This window comes from Silurus meridionalis, chromosome 10 (genome assembly GCF_014805685.1).
Source record: "Silurus meridionalis isolate SWU-2019-XX chromosome 10, ASM1480568v1, whole genome shotgun sequence".
NCBI classification, from domain to species: Eukaryota; Metazoa; Chordata; class Actinopteri; order Siluriformes; family Siluridae; genus Silurus; species Silurus meridionalis.
Window position 1 is genome coordinate 20,955,108 of NC_060893.1, and position 22,555 is coordinate 20,977,662.

Genomic DNA, 22,555 nt, shown 5'->3' on the forward strand with positions numbered 1-22,555 from the left:
ACTCTCTCTCTTCCTATCTCTCTCCTTCCACTCTCTCTCCCCCTCTCTCTTCCTATCTCTCTCTCCCTCTCTATCGCCCCACCCCCTCTCTCTCTCTCTCCCTCTCTTACTCTCTTCCTCTCTCTCTCTCCCTCTCCTCCAGGCAATAGAGTCTGCAGGTGTAGCCTGAAAAGATCTGAGCTCTGGCACGCCCCCGTTCGGTGCGTCCTCCGTTTTGGCGCGCGCTCCCAAAGTCTCCCTCGCGCTCCCGCGTGCGAGCGTGTATGAATGCATGAACGTGTGTGCATACTATGAACGTGTCGGCGTGCGCTCTTGGAATAAATATGCACAAATAATAATAATAATAATAATAATAATAATAATAATAATAATAATAATATTAATATTAATAATAATAATTTACAATCACAATCTCGCATTTCTTGCTGTCCCTGACACGTGCGTTGTGAACAGTGTGACGTTCACGTTCCTATCTCATTAGATACATTGTGCTTTTATCAGTCACGCGCACACACACACACACACACACACACACACAGTGTCCTTGTGTACGCGTTTGATTGTGTTGATATGACGGAGCTCCTCATATTGTTGCGCGCCGCCGCGCCGGTAAATCACGGTGGTCAGCAGGTGATGTAATGATCCTCACTTCTCCGTGATGTCTTCTTTCCGGTCCCCAGCGTTCGTGTGTGCGTAGTTTGTTCTCCGTCTTTCCACTGCTACCTCCCTCTCTCTCTCTCTCTCTCTCTCTCTCGGAGAGAACACATACGCATACACTTACACGTACAGCTCCCTCTCTCTCTCTCTCTCTCTCTCTCTCTCTCTCTCTCTCCCCCCTCCCTTTCCCAATCCATCCCTCCCACCCTCCCTCCTCATGCTGTCTCATTCACTTCATCCACGCAAAGACTCCGACTCTCTGCGCGGGGGGGGCGGGGGAACATATAAACCCTAGAAGCTGAGACCACGAGGCACACCGAGACGGACCCACTTGCAGTGCATAAAGAGCCACAAGCAAGAAGACTCCGAAGCCGGGAGTAAAAGTACCAACAAAGACGACAGGAGCTGTTAGACTGCAAAGAATAAGAAAGACAAGGAGAAAGAGAAGAAGTCGAGAAGAAGCAGCCTTGCTTTTCCGAAAGCCGGAAATAGAAGTCTAACAGGCAAAGAGTTGGTAGTTAAACTCTCTGGAGTTTGGTCAGAGTCGCTTGATTTGCCGTTTATTGCTTGTGGAAGTGGACTGCACTGAAACTTGGAATCGGTCTGCAAAGAAAGAAATCCCCTGATCCCCTGACTTTGCCTTCAACTTCGCCTGCCAAGGAGAGTTTGAAGAAAGAAGGGAGAGGAGAAGATTTCCTTGCGGTGAAACCTGTGGATGGAGAGACTCTACTGAAGACACGCACCACATTGTTAAAGGTAACTATAACCCGCAGTTTGCTTGGTTTTACACGTGCATAGTGTGTGTTTATGTGTCTTTTCGTGTCCTTTATTGATGCACACTTGTGTGAAAGTTGGCTTCCCGTGTAGGTTTTCTCCTAACAGCAGAGTGAACCTCGGGTTTGCAAAGCGCTTGCTGGTGTTTGGTGTCGCTCTCCGTGGTCCTGAAACGCCGCGTGCTCCTTTGCAAAAGTTGCACGGCGTGCGTTTTGCAGAGCTGGCTGCTTTCGAGTTTTTCGGAATGTGCAGAACGTTTCGAGTGCATTTTATTTGTTTTTCCAGACGAAAATGTACAACAAAATGTGATGAGAGCTCGAAACTGAAATGCACGTTTGGGTTCCAGCTCAAAAGCAATTCCGCAAAAAGCAATGCTTTAGACTGATCTCTCTAAATAAAATAAAGAAAATCCATAACTGTTATTTGTTTTTAACGTTTTCTACAACGAAATTCAAGTTTTATAGCACTTTTAACAATGGACAATAATTTGAAGCAGCTCTACAGAAATACAACTCATAGCTCAACATTTAATTTTCTTATTCTCGAAAGATCCATTTGGATATCTGCTTCAAAAATGAAAAAATTGTTTGAGACTTGTTTGCTTGTTTGAGTGAAAGTTCTCTGGCATCCAGTCTCCATGCCTGAGAGACTCGTACTCGCTTATCAATATGCACACTACTTAGTCAGTGTGTGCCAAGCTATATCATGTTTTATATAAAAATGCAGATATATAGGAATAAAGAAAACAGCTTGCATAAACCATTTTTTATTAGTATCTGTATTTACTTTATAATTAAAATTAAGATTAGGATTAAGTGCATTAATAAAATATACCCATTCTATAATATGTTTTAGGATTTTAATCCTTTAATTTGTGAAGCTTCAGACTGAGTTTGGCTTGATTATGCATCAAATGAACTAAACCCTAATGCATATGCATATATGGTCAAAACCTTGCTGACTTCCTGTCCGTCAGAGCTTGCATACACAGATACATCTGCGTGTGCACACTTCCATCGCCATAGCAACCCGACCAATTAAAACAGTCTCCCTCTGTTGAGTGTCTCAGATGAGTTTTTGTTTGTGCTTGCGAGTGTGTGTTTGTGTGTGCGTGTGTCCATTCTGAGTTGACAGTGTGGGAACCCGCACAATCCAAGCATGCATTTGATAAGACAATCTAACTCAAACCTCTTTCAGACACATACACAGACACACACACACACACACACACACACACACACACACACACACACACACACACACACACAGTTCTATACATAATCATTGCACACAAACACATTTATACATATATATATATATACACACAACTATCACACACTTTCATATTGTTAAACCACAAGCATTTTAATGGCAGCATAATTTGTGTTAAAGTGTTAAAGATAATGCTTGCAGCTTGTTTGAGAGTGTGTGCACGCTTCTGTGTGTGTGTTTGTGTGGGTGCATTCATGTGTCTGCACATTCACGTGGCACTTCACTCCAAAATCCTACTGTGCATTATTTTTCTCAAGTGCTTAAGAGGAACAAAAAGCTAACTGTGTCAGTGAAAGAAAAAAAGACATACGATGAACGATGCAGCGATTTCTTCATTACATCTCCCTTTATCTCAAAATATTTTATGATCCCCCAGCATTCTAGATGATTCTCCTCTTGCGCAGTAAAAGTCATGTTAAATATGCTGTAATAACTAAAAAAATGGACATATATCTGGGATCATTCTTCTCTTTTAATAGTTAAAGTCCTAAAGCTACAATGAGAGTTGAAAATATAACACGAGGTCTTGCTGCACACATGGCAAGAGCTTTGTAGTTTCTATGGAAACGCCTGAATCATCTTCTCAGAGTGAGTCAGAAAAAAGCCCTTTGGCACCTGTGTGTGTATATGTGTGTTAGAACAGCATTTACACCACAAGAGTTCAGCTGCACAGAACAGATCTCCAAACCTGTGACTGATCTTAGAGGCCATGTGACTGCAAATAAACCATGCAGAAATGTTAGAAGTGATATGGATGAGCTGCATCCAACTACAATAATCAGACTTACACTGCATAAGTGGCACTCGAACCAGGAGCCGATCTGCATAAATCATCTTCCGGCATCCGCATCCGTATAGCTGCATTTTTTTTTTCTTCTTGTCATTCTGCCTGTACTTGAATATAAAAAAAATCTACAGATGAAATGGCTAATTGCAGTCTGCCTTTCAGTAATTAGACAAGGAAGAGAGGGGAGGAAGGGAAGGAGGGTGGTGGAATGGGGACTTTTAGGGCTCTCAAATTTTTTTAATGGCTTCCAGTGTATGAGATTCAATAGATGGCGAGAGTCGGCTGGAAGTGGAAGACAGGGCCATCAGGAGTTATGTAGCAATCAGAAAAGAAAGAAAGAATAATCACAGAAGGAGTCACTGCATGATACTTATACTATGCCATGTTTAATATATGAAGAAGAAAAGGTAAGTAGAACAGAGACATATAAAAGCCCTTTTAAATGTGCTTTCATTTCTCCACTCTATCTCACTGTATTGAACTAGAATCCATCTCTTCTTCTGTTTTCTGCACTTTATTGCCCACAAGATGTCACGAAACAAAGAGCAAACAAACTTCCGGCTACTTCAAAGTAGCCCCATGGGATATTTCCCCTCCCATCTCTCAGAGTGAGGGATGGCCGTGAAGAAAAGATGGGTGACCTTAAGAAAAGATTGGGCTAAGCGTTTATGGAGTCTCCATGACAACTGGAGAACCTGAAGAAAGTTCTAGGGCACCTCAAACTAATTTTTTCTTTTATTCATCGTCCATTCCTTGTTATTTCAAGGTAGCCATGGAAACAAGTCTTACATTTAGAAAGACGTTATTTGATATCGAGACTGCTTGATAGACACCTTCAAACCTGTCTTTGTCTGCATCATTGGTTCTGCAGCTTTGGTGCACTTGCAAATTGTGCAATATGGACTCCCTGCTGCCATGTTGTCGTCTTCTTTTAGAGTCGAGGGTGAGAGTTCCTGCTGGTTTTTCAAAACTACACTAAACTCTGCGTATCCAAGCGACACCAGCCTGACGTGGACATCGGCAAAATCTTGGTGCGCGTCAGTTTGACGCAAGTAGACCAGACCATGTGTTGGCGCGTGGGCTGGAGTGCGAGAGGGAAAGGCAGTACAAGAAAAGCATGCTGTGAAGGAGCTGTAATTAGAGTCACAGTGTAATTTCTGTCAGTGTTTTAGCCGTGGTGATTTGAATAAGGCCATGCTGACAACGTGTGTCTGTGTGAGCGTGTGCTAGCACTAATCATGAGCGTGTGGCTTCCCAGCAGGTTGTATAATTATTTAGGGGTTAATTATATATCTAAAAATCCTAACAACACAGGGACCTCCAGTCAAGAATCCCACTTGATTCAGTGTGTGAAATTCAGATTGACCTCTAATGTTTGGTTCTTTTGTTTGTGTTTGTGTGTGATTTTGTGCAGATCTGCTACAGACAGACATGGCCCCTGTATTCTAGCAAAGTTTTTAACCCTCCATCCAAACTACCTTAGTGCACAAAACACAACAAGCAACAAAAAGAAACCCAGAAGATAAAACACTGAATAAGAAAATCCCTCACCCAAGAGAAGAGAGAGCTAAAGAGGTCTAGATCAGCCCAGTGCACCGATCCATCCATCCTCTACAAGGGAGAAGATGGAGTGGAAACCCTCCTTATTCACTGGCCTCTCTCTGGCCTTGTGTGTGTTTCTCAACCTGACTCTCGCAACACCATCTGGACCTGCCTCAGCCACCTGTGCTACACTTGAGCAAAGTCGCTTTTTTGGAGTCTTCTCATCCAAAACGGCGCTTTCTTCATCCCCGTGCTCGTGGACCCTGCAGAACCCTGACCCTCGTCGCTACACTGTCTACATGAAAATCACTAAGCCAACTGAATCTTGCACCCCACGCCAGATCAAGACCTTCCAATTCGACTCATTCCTTGAGACATCCCGAACCTACCTGGGCATGGAAAGCTTTGACGAAGTAGTGCGCCTGTGTGATGCTACATCTGCAGTGGCCTACCTAGAGTCTAGCAAGCAGTTCCTCCAGCTGAGGAAGGTGGTGCCCCGCATTGGGTCAGAGCTCCTGGTGGAAGAAGATGGAAGTGATGACGAAGGCAGTCAGTTCGGCGCTGAGTTTCTGGTTGTGGGTAAGAGGAACCCTAGTGTGCCTGCCTGCGAAATGCTCTGCAAGTGGCTTGAGGATTGTCTGACAACCAGTTCCCAAGGCAACCCCTGCGGAATCATGGCCACACCTTGCCAGTGCTGGGAGCCACCAAAGAGGAGGTCAGGCGGCTGCTACAGGGGTGGAGTCTACATGGAGAAATGCACACCCACTATTAGAGACAACAACAGGGATGCCGAAATCATGAGTAAGTGTATTACTGAGTGCCCCAATGACAAATTGATTACTGTTTTTTTTCACCCTCTATCTGCCTTTGTTAAAAAAAAAAAGAAAAAAAAGAACAAACTCTAAATCCAGGATGATTGTTATTGGTTTGCAATATTGCCACCTGCTGAAGAAAATGACAAATTACACTCAAACACACTTTTCCTCGCTTGAAGATATTGATTTTAAACACTAATAATCCCACTTTCACCAAAGCAAACAATCCTACTTTCAGAAGACTTTGTTCTCAGGTACAAATTTAAAGTCAGTTTTACAAATCAAGCGAGAGTCTCACTCTCCCAACATCTCAGCAGGCTTCGAAACCTATTGCAGTGTTGGTGAGAGTCATTTGGTTCTGATATGGAGCTAAGCAGGTGTGTGTGAGATTAGGGAAAATTGAAGCGTTAGTGAGATTAGACAAAGAGGCAATGTTCACACAATGCCTCCACCACCAGGGAGAGGAAGGCAATCGATGCATCTTACTTGCGGTTGCCTTAGTAACGCACCAATCTCCTGCGATACGGCATGCAGACGCCACCACAGGTGCTAAAAACCTTTTCAGTCTGTTTTCTCATGTGGCGCGCTGGCATTTTGTACTCAAAGACTTCTGTTTTGCAATCACCGTCTACAGAAAAGTTTCAAGTTCGACTCTAATGTCAGTGGTGTTTAGATTTATTGACTCCTCGCCTGAATTCATGATACATTTTGTTTTCTGGAGGAACAAAATGCCAGACCAGCCACTGAAACCTTATACCCACTGTGAAATACAGAAGAACTGAAAAACAGCAGTGTGGAAAATTGCACTTCATAATGTCGTCCACCAGGTGGCAGTATTATTACTCATAGATTTTTGGCAAACTTTTATGACAATTTAATAGCACTAGTTTTTAAACCTGAAAAAGAAAAATGCAGTGCTGCACACCTGAATAAACAGAAGGATTGGTACCATGTGCTTTAATTTAGTATACTGATCACCTGATCACCAAATTTCTGAAAAGAGATTAAATCTTTTGTTTAATTGCAGAGGGTTGGTCTGGTTGGGCCCGCTGGTCCGAGTGCAGCAACGAGTGTGGAGGTGGTGTCCAGGTGCGGAGCAGAGCATGCCAACCTGAAGATGGTATCTGTGAAGGTGTGGTTGAGGAGGCTAAAGCTTGCAATCCCCAGCCCTGCATTGGTGAGTAGGACAGTCCATTCAAAGTTGAAATTGTAAATTGAAAACTTTTAGAGTAATGGCTGACCAAGGGTTTGTATTTTGCTGGGCAGGTAAACTGCGACAGCGTAGCCAGGCTCTGCGTTCAATCATCGGTCTGAGAAGAGACAATGGGGAAGATATAACAGTTCCTCAATCAGGTAAACAGATTTAACCTATATTATCTTACAGCTTGTAACAGCTTGCATCTTTGTTCCAGAACATTGTTTTAACAAACCTCTCCGTTATAGATGGAGTTCAAGATCAGTGGTCCTCTTGGAGCTCCTGTTCTGTTACTTGCGGCGAGGGCTGGCAGGGCCGCACCCGCAACTGCATGACAGCTGGAAACAGCGTGATGTGTGTCGGCCCTTTGAGAGAGAACAGACAATGTAACAACTCTGTGGTCTGCCCAGGTATGCACACATATACATATCCACATGCATGAACTAATAATAGTACATTAGTAATGAGTACCTAATATAATCTGATGTACAGTAGTGTTAACTTTTAATGCTTTTTCTTCCATGATTAAGTGAATGGAGCCTGGGATGAATGGGCACCATGGAGCCTGTGCTCATCTACATGTGGTCGTGGTTACCGTGACCGTGTCCGCTCCTGCAAGCCACACAATAACGGAGGAGAACCATGCACTGGGCCCAGAAAACAGACCAAGTTCTGCAACATTGCTGTCTGCCCCGGTTCGTAGCTCACAATCTATAAAAATATGCAAGGAGTAAAATGAATAAAATGTTATAGAATACGTATAAAAATGTATTCTTCTGTAATTCCGTTGTCCTGACATTCCGTCAGCTTTATAGGCTCTGAAGTGTTATTTACACTTCTAACACCAGATGGCGATATAGTCCACAGTCCGCTCATGTACTGGCACACAAAATGGCAGGCCACAAAGACTTTTTTCTTCAAAATAACATTGGTTGAGAGGCTTTTTAAAAAATATCAAATATGTATCAAGGATTTGCAAACAGGAAATAGTGACAATAAGTAGTAATTAAAAAATACTTTTCTTAAAGAAGCGGTACTTGAGGAACCATTGTTTTTTCTTCTCCTAACCTTTTGTGTGTCTTTTAGCAAATAATGTCTCACAAACATGTTTGTATAACAATCCACAGACACAATTAATGCTGCACCTCAGTCTTAATTTTAAGATCAACCTCAATAGCCAAAATGTGAACCAAAATCTAAAACTAAAGACGTTTTTCTTCTTAAATATGTCTTAAATTTTGATATTGACCATCCTGTCACCTCCCTGTAGTTGATGGTTCCTGGAATGAATGGTCTGCCTGGACTCCCTGCTCTGCTTCCTGCTCCAATGGAACAATGCAGCGTACGCGAGAGTGCAACGGCCCATCATATGGAGGCTCAGAGTGCCGTGGAGACTGGCGTGAAACCAGCAACTGCTTCCTCAAAGACTGCCCAGGTACAGTATGTCCACATTATAAAGTGGAACTACTGAGAGAGATCAAAGCTTGATAACGACTAATCGAGATAAATATCAGATTCAGAAGTTAGACATGCTTGTTTTGACCTTGTAGTGGACGGGAGATGGCTCTCCTGGAGCTCTTGGGGCAGCTGCAGTAAGACATGTGGAGGAGGCAACCAGCAGAGGCAGAGAGTATGTGAGGGACCATTCTTTGGTGGAGAACCTTGCATCGGTGACAAAATGGACGTTCGTCGCTGCAATGAGAAGAGATGCCCAGGTAAAACATGAGCAAAATGTGGTCTCACTACCAATCGATTGGCCTTTTTTTATGATTTGACTGTGAAACTAAGCTGATCTGAACATGCTATCATGCAGAACCCCATGAGATTTGTGGCGAGGAAAGCTACGGAAATGCGGTGTGGAAGAGAACTCCAGCTGGTGACACCGTTGCAGTTCCATGCCCTTCTGACGCAACAGGTACCGAACTTTGTGACAACAGCTAAAATTTTAAGGGGATCCTGTTCGCAGTTGGCATTAGTCTTTATTATGTAGCACACAAATCATTCAAACATCCCGATCTGCTCTTTTCTAGGCTTCATCCTCCGCCGATGCACTTTGGATGCTATCGGTTTGGCCTTGTGGGGAAACCCTAGCTACATCAAATGCGTCTCTAGAGAATACCAAGACATCCAGGCCCTGGTGAGTCTCCCCACATCTACAGATCATTCTGTTTATTGCTAAAGAAATTAAAATGAAATCATTTTCATCATATAGTATTGTCCAGATAGTATTTAATTATTACGTCCCTTTTTATCCTCAGACCCGTGGGCAGTTGTCTAAGTCACAGGCAGGAGTGCAGGTGGATGGTGTGTCTGAAATGCTGTCCAGGCTGAGGATGACCTCAAATGATGCAACAAAGTACAGTGGGGACTTGCTGGCGGTCATGGAAATGCTCAGAAACACATCACAGGTCATCAGAAGAGCGGGTTACAGCGTTGTCGATGTAGAGGTAAGGACCGCTTCATGTATGCAGCGCTTGTCTTTAGAGTTATCGAGAACTTTGCTTAATTTGATGCTAAATGAGAACCATCATCTCTCTTTAATTAGAATTACGTGCAGACAATCAGCAATTTGCTGAAGGAGGAACACCATGGAAAATGGCAAGAAGCACAACTGGTGAGTGTGTGTGTGTGTGTGTGTGTGTGTGTGTGTGTGTGTGTGTGTGTGTGTGTGTGTGTGTGTGCTAAATTATATATTTATCATTCTCATTATTGCCAAGAGCCCATTTGCCAATGGACTGCCAGCAAATATAGAATCTGACTCATTAGCAGAATAGCCCTGCAGCGTTGGGCTATAAAAGGTGTTGCACGTGAATTAGCTTCACAGCAGTCCTTCTTAGACAGCCAGAGCCATTAGTCAACATTAAGAAGCCATTTTGGATGAGTTGTACCTAAGAGAGGAGGCTGATTCACGAGCTTCCCATGCTGGCATCCCATATGGAGCACACTCTGATTAATTAACGAGCTTCCAGACTCTTGTCAGTTTGAGTTGCAGGTCTGATAAAGAACCAAGTCGACATGCATGCAATATTAACATATACATTTACATTTACGGGCCTTATTCAGAGCGTCTTTCAGTTATTTTAGTTATATAGCTGAACAATTGAGAGTTAAGGGCCTTGCTCAAGGGCCCAGAAGTGACAGCTTGGAGGTGCTGGAAGACACTTAGACCAGATCCCTAACCCTGTACTGAGCTCTATGTTCAGCTCTATGCCTGCACTGTGCCTCAACTATACAGTAGGCCAAGAGAACCTACATTGTTCTCTTATGCTCCCAATATGCAGACTTTGCCTCCATTACATCATCAGGACCTGCGCTACCTCCTTATAAGTTTATAAACAAGGCCTGAAGCAGATTATAGACTTTGAGACTTCTTGCACACTTCTCCTGTCTTGCAGTCTTTTATAAACTCATACTTTCACACAAATTTGAATGCACTGCACTGGCACAGTAGGTTTAAGAGAAAAAGAAATCACTCCGCCCACACAGCAATCTGTGTGTTGTCATGGCAGCTCATGAGGGAACAGAAGCTGGTATAGGCCGTGGAACGAAGGACACCTCGCGCCTACACACGTGCGCACGTACACGTCAGAGAGACGTTCGAATTCCCTCACGCCCTCAAATGAATCAGCCACGGCGCCGTTTATGGAACTCAGGAAGCTTCCGTGTTGCCAAGTGCAATACATAGAGAGCGTAATTGAAAAGTTCGGAGGGAACAAAAGATATGAAAATGACTTTCGTGCTCTTCTCGTAGATGGGGGTGAACATCAGGGAGCTGTTCAACTTGATCGAAGACTTCATCAACATCATCGGGAAGCAGATGAGAGATTTCCAAGATATTTATGAGATGACCGAGAACTTTGGTGAGTTACCAGAGTGGTGTTTTTTTTTTACCACTTTTATTGTATACTTGTGCAGTTATATTGTTTTTATCCTTGTTGTATTTTGACATGGACTTTACCTGTTCTACCTTCAGTGCTGAGCATCCAGAAGCATCCCAAAACTATGACTTCGGATGTGACCTTCCCCATGAAGGGATGGAGAGGCATGATGGAGTGGGTCCGCAATTTGGACGAGAAAATCGTAGTGTCTCGGAACTCCCTCAGTCTGGACGTTCCAGGTACGGAAACACTAACTCGCACTAGCAAATTTCTATATCAATGTCTATTTGCTTTAATTCTTGCATCTAATGATGTGATTTTCTTGCAGATTTTGAAGACAGCACTGGCTTTATAACTGGCATTGTTCTGTACAGAAATCTGGGTCCAATCCTGTCCGTTCAGAGGTGTGCCATCACACACAAACACAATGTCCTCATTACAATCTTTTTGTACCTCAGAGAGGTAAAACCAAACAAACATTAAATTTCTTACACAGTTATTTCTCTCTCCTTAGCAACAGCACCTTGCTAAACTCTAAGGTTGTCACGGTAATGGTGAAGCCAAACCCTGGGTTCCTGTCCGCCCCGGTCGAGATCGAGTTCCCTCACCTGCACAATGTAAGCACGATCATAAAGATCGATCAATTAACCCCAATTAATGTTTGTAAAACGCTCTAGATGTAACATGTCTTGCTTTCTTTGCAGGACACCGTCAATGAGACATGCATCGCCTGGGACGAGAGTGAAACGTAAGTGTTAATTATGTGGCTTGAGAACTTTATTTGTGGGTGGCTGCACATGTGAGCGTCTATGAATGATTGCGCGTCTGCTCTGAAATTAACAGGCCAGCTGGCCATCAAGCTTTCACAGCAGCAAAGGGCATTCGCACTCGTCTGCCCCCGGGGCCATGTGTACAAGTCATCCACAAGCACACACACACACACACCTTTCCAATCAACTCTACCAAGTCGAAGGCGAAATTCAGGCTGAAAAGTGTTCAGTGCAGGCAAAATGATCAGTTTAACTGTCTTAGCGGACACATTTAAGGGTTTCAAATCCAAAATGCAACCAAACTCATTTAATAAACTCTATATGAATAAAATTTGGCCAAATCCAAATTATCCTATCATATTTTTATCCTACAAGCACTTCCTTTTTGTTTGTATAAATTGTATATATATTGTAATTTGTAGCTTCAGGTTATTCCACACTGGCATTTTAAAATCCCTCACTACACATAATACAATTATAAAGCTAGACATTCTAGTAGGACAAAATTAATGGCGCCCTAGAAAACCAGTATTAGTATTAACCTGAAGCTTCAGCACATGGCACCCTTTAGGAGGCACTCTTTCACCGCAACAGAATTATTTTCAGGTTCTGTGAAAATCTTTGTCTTTTCTGGAGATTTTTGGGCACCCAGCAAATGTTAAATCAGCTTTGTTGGTAATTTGTGCTCGATATATATATTTTAACATGTATGACATTTTGAAACATCTGTAAATCTGATCAATCAATAGGTTTGAGTTGATGAACAACAAATATTTAAGCACATTTTATTATTAACTAAAGACAGATAAACGAAGGACAAAATACAGTACGTGCTGATTTTTGGATTGGGCTGAGTCCAAGTTCCTGTCCATATCATTTTATTGGATTTTTGTCTGATAAGTGATACGTTTAGGTGGCTGTTCAAGCAGACAGATTCAAGTGTTCCACAGCAGTAAATAGGCCAGATGAAAGTGGGCTAGCACTGAGCCATTACTCATTCCCTCTCTAGATAGGAAGAGTAATATTAGAGGTCTAAATAAAAAACTTCCATAAAAGGGCAGAGATATATTCATAGATAGAAGAAAGAAGTAAAGGCTATAAAGATAGATATTTTTGGGGAAGTAGTAGCTCAATGATTAAGGCTCTGGGTTACTGATTGGAAGGTCAGGGTTCAAGCCTTGGTATCTCCAAGCTGCAACTCTTGGAGCCCCTGAGCAAAGACCCTTAAGCTTTAGTGCTCCAGGGACGCTGTAACATGGCTGACCCTGTGCTCTGACTCCAGCTCTTAACATTGCTAAGATTGCGAAGGAACAAGTCGACAAGTATAATGCACCTATACACACACACACACACACACACTTACACACATATATTGTAGCAGTGTATATTGTGCACATTGAGGAGCTCGTACATCTAAGGAGCAAGTTGTAGATAAAGAGGACTAGGCTACCTGAGACATATGATTGAATTAATGTGCATTAGGCGAGCTCTGAGCAGACGCTCTCATTGACCGGTGCAGGAAATGTATACGTTGCATCACCACCTCCATCCATCCATAACAGAGACGATGTGGTCATGTGAGTTGACATCCACTTTCCGTTTCTACCCCACCATCTCCACTGCCAAGGGTGCCATAGCAACCGCAAAGTCTCTCAGTCATAAATAGAGATGGGGGACATTTGGGGTGTTTGACATTATTAATGTCTTGTGAACATGTATGTGTGTGGTTATGTGACCTGTGCTGGCTTTTTATGACCTTTAGTTTAAAATCATTAGTGGTGTCATTATGTTAGATAGCCAGTTGGAAATAAACAAGATTGGGATTTAGTGACAGATCGTTCTTGTTGATTGCTTTGGAATGCAATGAATCTGTCTAGCTTCAGTACCTCTGCCTCTTCCTGTCTTTCTTTCTGTCTCTGTCTTTTTTTTGTCCCTTTCTTCACCGCTAATTATGTAGAACACGCATGCGGGGACAGAGAGAGTGTGAGAAAGAGAGGCGGGAAGAAAAAAAAAAATCCAGAGGGTTCATTTTGCAGTACGAGATCTCTCTGAAACCTCTCTCCCCCTCTCTCCCTTTCTCCCTCTCTTCCCCTCTCTCCCTCTCTCTCTCTCTCAGTGAGTCGTTGCTGGGCTCGTGGTCGGCACGAGGCTGCAGAGCGCTCGCTCTTGATTCAGGCAGGACCAGGTGCGCTTGTGACGCTCTCTCCACGTTCGCCATCTTAGCACGGCCAAACCCCGAATCGGTGAGTCCACTATGAGTGCGTGGGAGATGTTTGCTGTTGTGTGCGTTTGTGTGTACGTCACTGTGTGTTTGTGTGTGTGGGTGCGTTGCATTGTTGTCCATTCAAGCGGAGAAGAGAAAAAGAACAAAAAAGACAGGTTTTATTCATAAATGAGAAGCAGAATCAATCAAACAGGTTACTGCGAAGCATTTATCCGTACGTTCACTGATTTACAGCATCAGTGTAAAGACGATCGCATGTCTGGCGTCTGGTCCGTTATCGATGAACTAGAACCAAAGGAGGCAGATTCCCATAAGAATCATCTTTTATTATGTTTTATTTCAATTTCTTCATCGAGGAAGCTTTCGAAATCTTGACCATTTTTTTTTATTTATTTATTTTTTATAAATAATGTTGTGTATTCAAAGGCCTACAGGCTAATACAGCATTTGATTATCATACAGGACGATTTGATTTGAGAAAAGAAAGAAAAAGAATGGCTGCTCGTTTGTTTTTTGTTTTTTTTGCGCAGAGCTGTGCAGATCCTCCGTCCTCCTCATTTGATTGGAGGCTGCCTTGCTGCACCTAAAGCATTTTGCTCTGCTGTTGCCTTGGCAACGGCATCCGCAGCGCCCCATTCCTTGTGTGATGGAGCTGTCCAAAAGATAGGAGAGTAATAACAAGAGCCCTGGGCTTCAAAAGACTAGTGGTCGCACGTCTTGCCTTATTGGTGTTGTTTTTGTTTTTATTTGCTTACGCAGCATACGTACGTTATGAGTTATAGTTTAAAGCTGATACTGCAGACGCAAACAAAAATATGCTTTCCTATGCGTCGTCTTCTTTTGTTGTTGCGTCTGAGTCCTTGGAACAAAAGCCACTACAACCTTCTCATTATCATAGAAATTTTACTTTCCCATTAAATTTGCACATTAATGATGATCAGGTAGCTGCTTGCAGCCGAGGCAGACATCAGTCCATGATGCATTTTCTCCACTCCATGACTTCATGCTGGATGATTAAAAGCCTGTAAGAAAGGACAGGAAAGCAAAGCATGATAAGATCTTATGGTGATGAGATACGCTCTACTTCCTCCCTTGTTCAGACGTCTTTAGCCAGTCTGTCTCGTTTGTGTGAGTCACTGGAACAGGACAATCATTAACAATCTATTCTCTACGGCTACTTGTCCTAATTTTCTCAGTGTGGTTTTTTTGCTTGTCTGATAAACATTCCGTCTTTCAAGGGTGAAAGATGTCGTATTTGGGTCACACTAACCGGATTCATCTCGTTTATCCCACGGAGAGAAATGGCATGAACTGAAATCTCATTTTCTCAGGTTCTACTGATGGAATTTAGACCGGGTTTTGGTTCAAGTTTTGGGTTCAGGGTTTGGGTTCAGCATATTTAGGTTTAGGGTTCAAGGTTCTACCAGAAATAAAAGACAAATAGGAAAAAGACAGTTACATATATATATATATATATATATATATATATATATATATATATATATATATATATATATATATATATATATAAAATAAGTTTATATATAATATTTTCCTTCACACCATTTCACACACAAATGTGAGCATTTAGCTTCTCCTAACCAGTAACACAGATTATTACAGAGGTGAGAATTAGTCCACCTGGTCTCTTCTCACACACACACACACACACACACACACACACACACAGACACACACACACATGCAGGTCTCACTTTAATTTTTCATTTCCTCAGACCTGCCCTACTTCTGTCATTCATGTTGCTTCAAGGGAATAGTGTGCATATGTGTGTGTGTTTGTGTGTGTGGGTGTGTGGGTGTGTGAGAGCGATTGCTAAACATTTCGCACCTCTTTTTCCCTAGAACATGGATAAGAACCTTTTGCCATCGGTTACGATGATCGTAGGATGTGGCGTTTCATCTCTGACGCTGCTTCTGCTTATCATCATCTATGTCTCCGTTTGGAAGTAAGAGCCTGAAGGAACACACACACACACACACATGCACACACTCTCACACCCTGATACTGTAAGATCAATAGTCGCTGATTGATAAACTGACAGAGACTGGTTTGTTTCTCTTAGATACATACGCTCTGAACGCTCAGTCATCCTCATCAACTTCTGCCTGTCAATCATCTGCTCCAATGCTCTCATCCTGATTAGTCAGACTCAGGCTCGCAACAAGGTATGTCTTACTCGCCGTCCTCTAGGACATTGTGTTTTAAGTCTAATGCGTTTTAATAAACTGGAAAGTCTTATTTGTAACATTAACGCCTAAATGTTTTTTCCTCTCTCCCAGGTCATGTGCGCCCTTGTGGCAGCCTTCCTCCATTTCTTTTTCCTCTCCTCTTTCTGCTGGGTTCTGACAGAGGCGTGGCAGTCGTACATGGCCGTGACTGGCCGTCTGCGCAACCGAATCATCCGCAAGCGTTTCCTGTGCTTGGGCTGGGGACTGCCCGCACTTGTCGTGGCTGTCTCCGTAGGATTCACAAAGGCCAAGGGATACGGCACGGTCAACTAGTAAGTTCTGCACTGCCTTTCTCCGTCTTTCTTTTTTCCTATATCCTGTACTCTTCATTTTTTATTAGTTCTTTTACTAACATCCTTTATTTTTGTTCTGTAGCTGCTGGCTGTCTCTTGAGGGTGGGCTTCTTTACTCGTTTGTTGGCCCTGCAGCTGCTGTCGTTTTGGTAAATGAAACCACACACACACTATTACAAGTAATAGTGCAGTAGACAGATCACATTTATTTAATGAAACAGATATGGGTATGTGAAAATGCCTGTATTGCTCTTGGTCTCACTGTGAACTGTGTGTGTCTTGTAGGTGAACATGGTGATTGGTATTCTGGTCTTTAATAAGCTTGTGTCAAAGGACGGGATCACAGATGTGAAGCTGAAGGAGAGAGCAGGGTAAGAGCTGTTCATTCCGATATTTGTCATATAAAAGCAACAGAAACAGATTTCAATTGGATGGATAGATGATGGATGTATGGATGGAGGTGGCATGTTTTTGAGTGAGGGACCAAATTCAGCAAATCGAAACATCTCCACCAATTCGAATTATAAATCAGTCTGCTCTCTTGATTAATACAGAAGAAATTCAGGATCTGATAGATGTATAAATTTAAATAAAGTATAAAGGACCTGACAAATGGATAAATTTAACACACATTAACACACATACACACATATTAGTTGTGTTTAACACACCATTCTGGTCCTGCAGAGCATCCCTCTGGAGTTCTTGCGTGGTTCTTCCGCTGTTGGCTCTGACCTGGATGTCAGCAGTGTTGGCCATCACAGACCGGCGCTCGGCTCTCTTTCAGATCCTTTTTGCCGTCTTCGACTCGTTAGAAGGCTTCATTATTGTCATGGTGCACTGCATCCTCCGAAGAGAGGTGAGTCCAAAACTAAACACTCGACTACAAATGCAGTTATTTGGCGAATGCATGCTTACTGCATGCCATAGAATATATATACATATATATATATATATATATATATATTCTAATATATTTGAATATAAATGTATGCATATGTATTGTAGGTCCAAGAGGCTGTGAAATGTCGTGTAGTCGATCGTAAGGATGATGGGAACGGTGACTCTGGGAGCTCACTGCAGAACGGCCACACGCAGCGCTTGGTAAGTGTCTCACAGACACACACACACACACACACACACACATGCCCAGACAAACAGATACACACAGATCAACACATTCAGTGCTAACTCAGGAAGCAGCATTAGCATTCTCATGCATTTTACATCATAGCCTGCAGCAGTCACAAATAGCTGTTGATCTTAATTTTAATTCTCTCTCTTTTTTTTCTCTCTCCTCCCTCTCTGTTTTCTCTCACTCACAGGGTGACTTTGAAAAGGATGGTGACTCGAACAGACCAGGTGAGATTATCAGCTTAACACTTTCTTTTGGAAATAGATTTGACAGCTGAATTAGATCGATTTTATGATTATAGAAAGGCTTAGAAGTATGTGCAGGATAAATCCGATTACCAAAACAGCTGCAATTTAGTGCAAAATATATGACCAAAGCTCTACTAATATCTTAGATTTCATTAAAAGTTTAAAGACTTTTAGTTCTATATATGTATTCTAAAGAAACTGCATACTGTTTTGCTAGTTGGCATGAAGAGCTCTTCAGAGGAGAAGATGCCTCTCCCCCAGTTGCCTCTTCCAATGGGTCCCAACTTCCACACCCTCCCCTCAAAGCCCAGTGCCAAGACCCATTTGCCTCCCATGCCTGACTACTCGAGCCACACTCTGACCCTGCGCCGCGACAAGACACGCGGTGAGCCTCCCTGCTCCAAGCCTATCTACGTGTGCGACAGCGACATCTTCACGCAAATGGACGCCGAGCTGGTGCGCGTGCCGACAGAAGGAGGCACTCCTGACACGAGCGGCTACATGCTGATGCCCAACACCACTTCCACGCTGCGTTCCAAGCCCAAGGACGACATCGCTTCCGCCAAATACAACATCAGCGTCGAGCAGCTGCCTCAGGCACGCATCATGCATCTGGGCAGCGGATATGCTGAGCCACAGGCTGCATACGCCACCAAGCCTGTGCCTGCTGACCGCGCCAGCGTCTCGTACTCGGAGCGCGACTCCCCCCTGCAGAATGTGCACAACATTTCCAGTGAGAGCCACGTCACCAGTTTGCTGGGAGACACTTTCGACTCTATGAACTCCATGATGTCGAAGAGTGAGACCATCTCCACACTGTCCATGAGCTCGCTGGAGGTCAGCGAGGGGGTGAGTGGAAGAAATTATATGAGATGCAATGTTTTTGCATTGCGTTCCTTTGTTTAATGATTTAACAATAAAAACTCAGTTTAGAAGTACCACTGAATAACATTGTTTGTTTATTCTTTCTTCTTTTTTTGTCTTTTTCCTCCAACTTGCACATCACAGAGGCAGAAATCTCGTTATGCTGAGCTTGACTTTGAGGTAATTATGTTTTCATCCCTCACCTGAATTGCAGCATTGTTATTATGCTTGGAATCATCTAAATAACAACAATAATAATAATAATAATAATTCATGAGAACAGAGCATCCAGTTGAAGTCTTAATACATATCCTGGACAATGCTAGACATTTTTCTTATCATGTCTAACCTTCTTTGTTCTGTTCCTGTGCCCCATGTAGAAGATCATGCATACGCGAAAGCGCCATCAGAACATGTTCCAGGACCTCAATAGGAAATTGCATCATGCTGAGAAGGACAGGGAATCACCTGCTTCTGACAGCAAGGTAAGACGCCAAAATTACACCAGTAAATCCTGACATATTGGATATATAAATTTTTATTATAAATTGTGTATGGCTGCCATTTAGAGGAAGGGGTAGCACAGTGGCCAAGCTGTTGATCAGAAGGTTGTGAGTTCAAGCTGCCATTGCTGGGCCCTTGAGCAAGGCATTCAACCCTCAACTGCTTAGTTCTATAAATGGGATCATTGTAAGTCGCTCTGGATGAGGGCATCTGTCAAATTCTGTAAATGTGGCGCAAACATCTCGCACTTTTGCTCACATCACAGTTTCCCACCTTTGTTCTCTTAATTTGCTCTTGCTTAGAAGGAAAGGTGGGAACAGTGGAGGGAGGGGGCAGAAAGTGTTAAAAGAACAGGCATAAAATAGAAATCCTTAGACCTCGTCTTAAATTCTTCACATGTGTGTTAAAGTCAGGTTGTGTTTTGAAAAAAAGCAGTTGGAATAATTCTCATTATCTTACACTTTTACAGTCTGTGAGATGGAGCGTGTCTTCTGCAGGAAGTGACAAGACAAGCCACAGCGTAAGTGTCTCTAAATTATGAATGATATTGATGTCTGAATTAATGAGAAACATTATTTTCTATTCTAGCAATGCCATAAATTAACTCTTTTGCACCCTTTATCAGTGGTGCCTTCAAATGTTTAAGGTTCCCTCAGGGAGAAAATGGTCCAACAATTCACAAGGCAAATCAATGCCTGTTGAGATTGGTGTCCTAACTCACACTAATCCTAAAAGTTGTTAGCTTAGTGGTCAAGGCATTGGACTTTGGATCCAATGGTCATGAGTTTAAATTCCATCCACACTAAGCTGCCACTCCTGGGCCCCTTAACCACACAGCTGTTTAGTTGTATATATGAGAGAAATATAAGTTGTTCTGGATACGGGCAGGTTCCAAATGCCCTAAATGTAAATGTAACTAATCCAGCTCCCATTTTCTCCTCCAGGATAAACAGCAAGCACTGGGTGAGCGTTCATGGGAGACCATGCCCCGATCTCAGGCGTCACCGCCATCTTGGGTGCGAAAAGATCTCGAGCCTTTGGCTGCATCGCCTTTGGAGATGCCCTCTGTGGAGTGGGAGAAGCCTGGCACTGCTATCCCACTGGTAGGCCAGGACATCATTGATCTGCAGACGGAAGTGTGAGGCTCTTACCGAAAAAAAAAAGATAAAAAATCCTGTGTACCCTGGCTCCTATTAGTTTGGGAAAGAAGAGGGAGAAGGCGGATTCAGAAGAGAAAATTGGGCGGTACAGAAAGAAATATATAGTGTGTATGGGTGGAAAGAGAGAACCAAAAACCATGTCCTGATATCCAAAGTATTAAAGAAGAGGAATGAAGTGCTAGCCTCAAATAATAAGTATGTGTAGCCTCAAATAATGGTAATTAACCTTAATGAGGAGGGGGGGGAAGGGGTTCTTGTGGATTGATAAATGGATCTGATGGGTTGGCTTTGGTTCTTCTCTGGGTACAGTAAGGTTCTCGTTTTTTTCCGCCAAGAGCTTCTCCCGTAACTCTTCCGTCTGGTCCAGGAGAGGTGTGGTCTTTATGCCTGTGCCTTTTGTTCAGTTTTCGTTCGACTTCAGTATGGAAAGGGTGACCAGTTGCTCGGCTCCTTGAGCATGACCTCTTCCAGTGTCTCTGCTCTCAGTCTGAGAGAAGGACTGGCACCGAGTGACTTCCCAGCAGCCTTTTGGGCTGTTTTTCACCCTGAGGTGAACGGACGCATGTTGCCAACTGTCTGCGCTGTGGTTATTGCTCTTTCTCATCACTTTTCTCGTAGCGCTGCTTCTCCAGAGCTTATTACAGACTCTTCCACTGAACTCTATTTAGAGTCGAATATCATAACTTTCCTGGACTCAAGACTAGGACTATCAGAGCTGTTGTTTATTTTTATTGTTCTTAATTTCCATTGTTACATTTGTTAAAATTGTATTACAAAGCTATGAGTTATATTTATAAGTTTTATTTTCCTGTTATGTTGGAACTTGCTTTCTGCTTGTATTTGTCTTCAAATATACAATTTCATTTTTAAGTACAATCAAAAACATCCCAAAACCTACACGAGGAACATAATGAGTGTACAAGTGGATGCCCGAGTCAATGTGTCTACTTTCTGAGACACCACTGCTACACCTGGAGCAAGCCCAGTGCACAAAGGGTACCAAAGGCCGGGTGTAAGTGGCATGTGGACACATTGAGGATTAAAAAGCACCATCTTTTTTGCTCGGCCGAATTCCCAGTTGGATCATCTTACTTTTTGTGTTTCCTCCGGTTCCTTTACCAGCTCTTTCTACAGCCTTGTGATCTTGACAAAAAGGAAAAATACTTAGCATCTCAAAGACCCTGGCGCTGGGCCTTGAGGCACCTCGGCATGTTGGCCGAGGCTGCTCTCGCCCTCCGCTGACCTCCGGCAGAACTTCCGCAGTGCCAGCTGTACAGGCAAACAGACTCTCATATTGTGTGAGAAAGTAAAATAATAAAAGTGCAATATGATGATGGACACTTGACACTCAAGTGAGGGTGATGTCAGACCCATGGCAGATTTTTATTATTTTTGGATTTTTGTACCATGTTTATAGAGCATATAGAGACATTTATGATAATACTGTCTAAGGACTGTATTAGCAACTATCAAAGATTCTTTCTCCATTAATTTCATTTAATGGATGAAAGCACATGACTTTGAGTCTTGTGATTATTATTTGGAAGGTAAAAAAAAAAAACAGAAATTCTATATGAAAAATAATAGATTATAGAGTATGTTGCAGGCACATACCCCTGGTTTTCTACTTAAGTCCCCATATTGTTGAATAACTGAACACTGGTCCTCTGTATTGTCCTGTGTTTTAAAGCACTGTAACCTTTTGTGCCAATGACCTTCCCTCCTGTTGCAGTCTTAGACGGTATGGGTTATCAAAGTCGTTTGTGTCTGACATTTCTATGTCCTTATTTTTCCATTGTTTTCACTTGTACAGTTTTCACAGCACAGAATATGTCTGATTTCTAATAAAAAAAAAAATCTATATTATACAAGGAAATGGTTCTTCTTTTTTTCCCAAAGCATAAGTTACAGTAACTTTGATGCATTAAACTTATAGTGCTAGTTTTTATGTTCATTATAATTCTATGCCAGTTTGAAATTGTGCCTTATAGACATTGTTAGTGCCTCAATTCATAGCCAAGGGTAAAACAAAAGACAGAGAAAAACAAGCAATTAGTTCATTCTTATCTGGTGAATCTAATTACAGAGTCTATAGGTTTAAGGATATATGGAAAACTTGAACTTTAACAAATTAGAAGTGGTGGAAAAAGTAGACAAATGTACTTGAGTAAATGTAGAGAAATTGTG

At 42.6% G+C, this 22,555-nt stretch overlaps 1 protein-coding gene across 1 annotated transcript; it reads left to right on the forward strand.

Annotated features, from left to right (window-relative positions):
- Window positions 1–963: 963 nt before the first annotated feature.
- LOC124392757 (adhesion G protein-coupled receptor B1-like) lies at window positions 964–22,234 on the forward strand. Its single transcript, XM_046859950.1, has 31 exons — window positions 964–1,413; window positions 4,905–5,833; window positions 6,875–7,024; window positions 7,114–7,200; window positions 7,291–7,452; window positions 7,573–7,737; window positions 8,313–8,477; window positions 8,593–8,757; window positions 8,856–8,957; window positions 9,073–9,179; window positions 9,301–9,489; window positions 9,588–9,656; window positions 10,794–10,902; window positions 11,016–11,159; window positions 11,249–11,324; window positions 11,435–11,537; window positions 11,625–11,668; window positions 13,807–13,933; window positions 15,778–15,881; window positions 15,999–16,101; window positions 16,216–16,436; window positions 16,540–16,606; window positions 16,743–16,828; window positions 17,145–17,316; window positions 17,466–17,561; window positions 17,783–17,819; window positions 18,058–18,689; window positions 18,849–18,884; window positions 19,085–19,189; window positions 19,678–19,728; window positions 20,153–22,234. The coding sequence occupies exons 2-31, from the start codon at window positions 5,116–5,118 to the stop codon at window positions 20,348–20,350; spliced, it is 4,590 nt and encodes a 1,529-aa protein (XP_046715906.1). The 5' UTR covers window positions 964–1,413; window positions 4,905–5,115; the 3' UTR covers window positions 20,351–22,234.
- The last annotated feature ends 321 nt before the right edge of the window (window positions 22,235–22,555 follow it).

Excerpts from the sequence above, each read along its gene's own strand:
- LOC124392757 (XM_046859950.1), top strand. The coding sequence starts at position 5,116 with ATGGAGTGGAAACCCTCCTTATTCACTGGCCTCTCTCTGGCCTTGTGT. Across the intron at positions 7,025-7,113 it reads CAATCCCCAGCCCTGCATTG|GTAAACTGCGACAGCGTAGC; the intron begins GTGAGTAGGACA and ends TTTGCTGGGCAG. Across the intron at positions 7,738-8,312 it reads CAACATTGCTGTCTGCCCCG|TTGATGGTTCCTGGAATGAA; the intron begins GTTCGTAGCTCA and ends ACCTCCCTGTAG.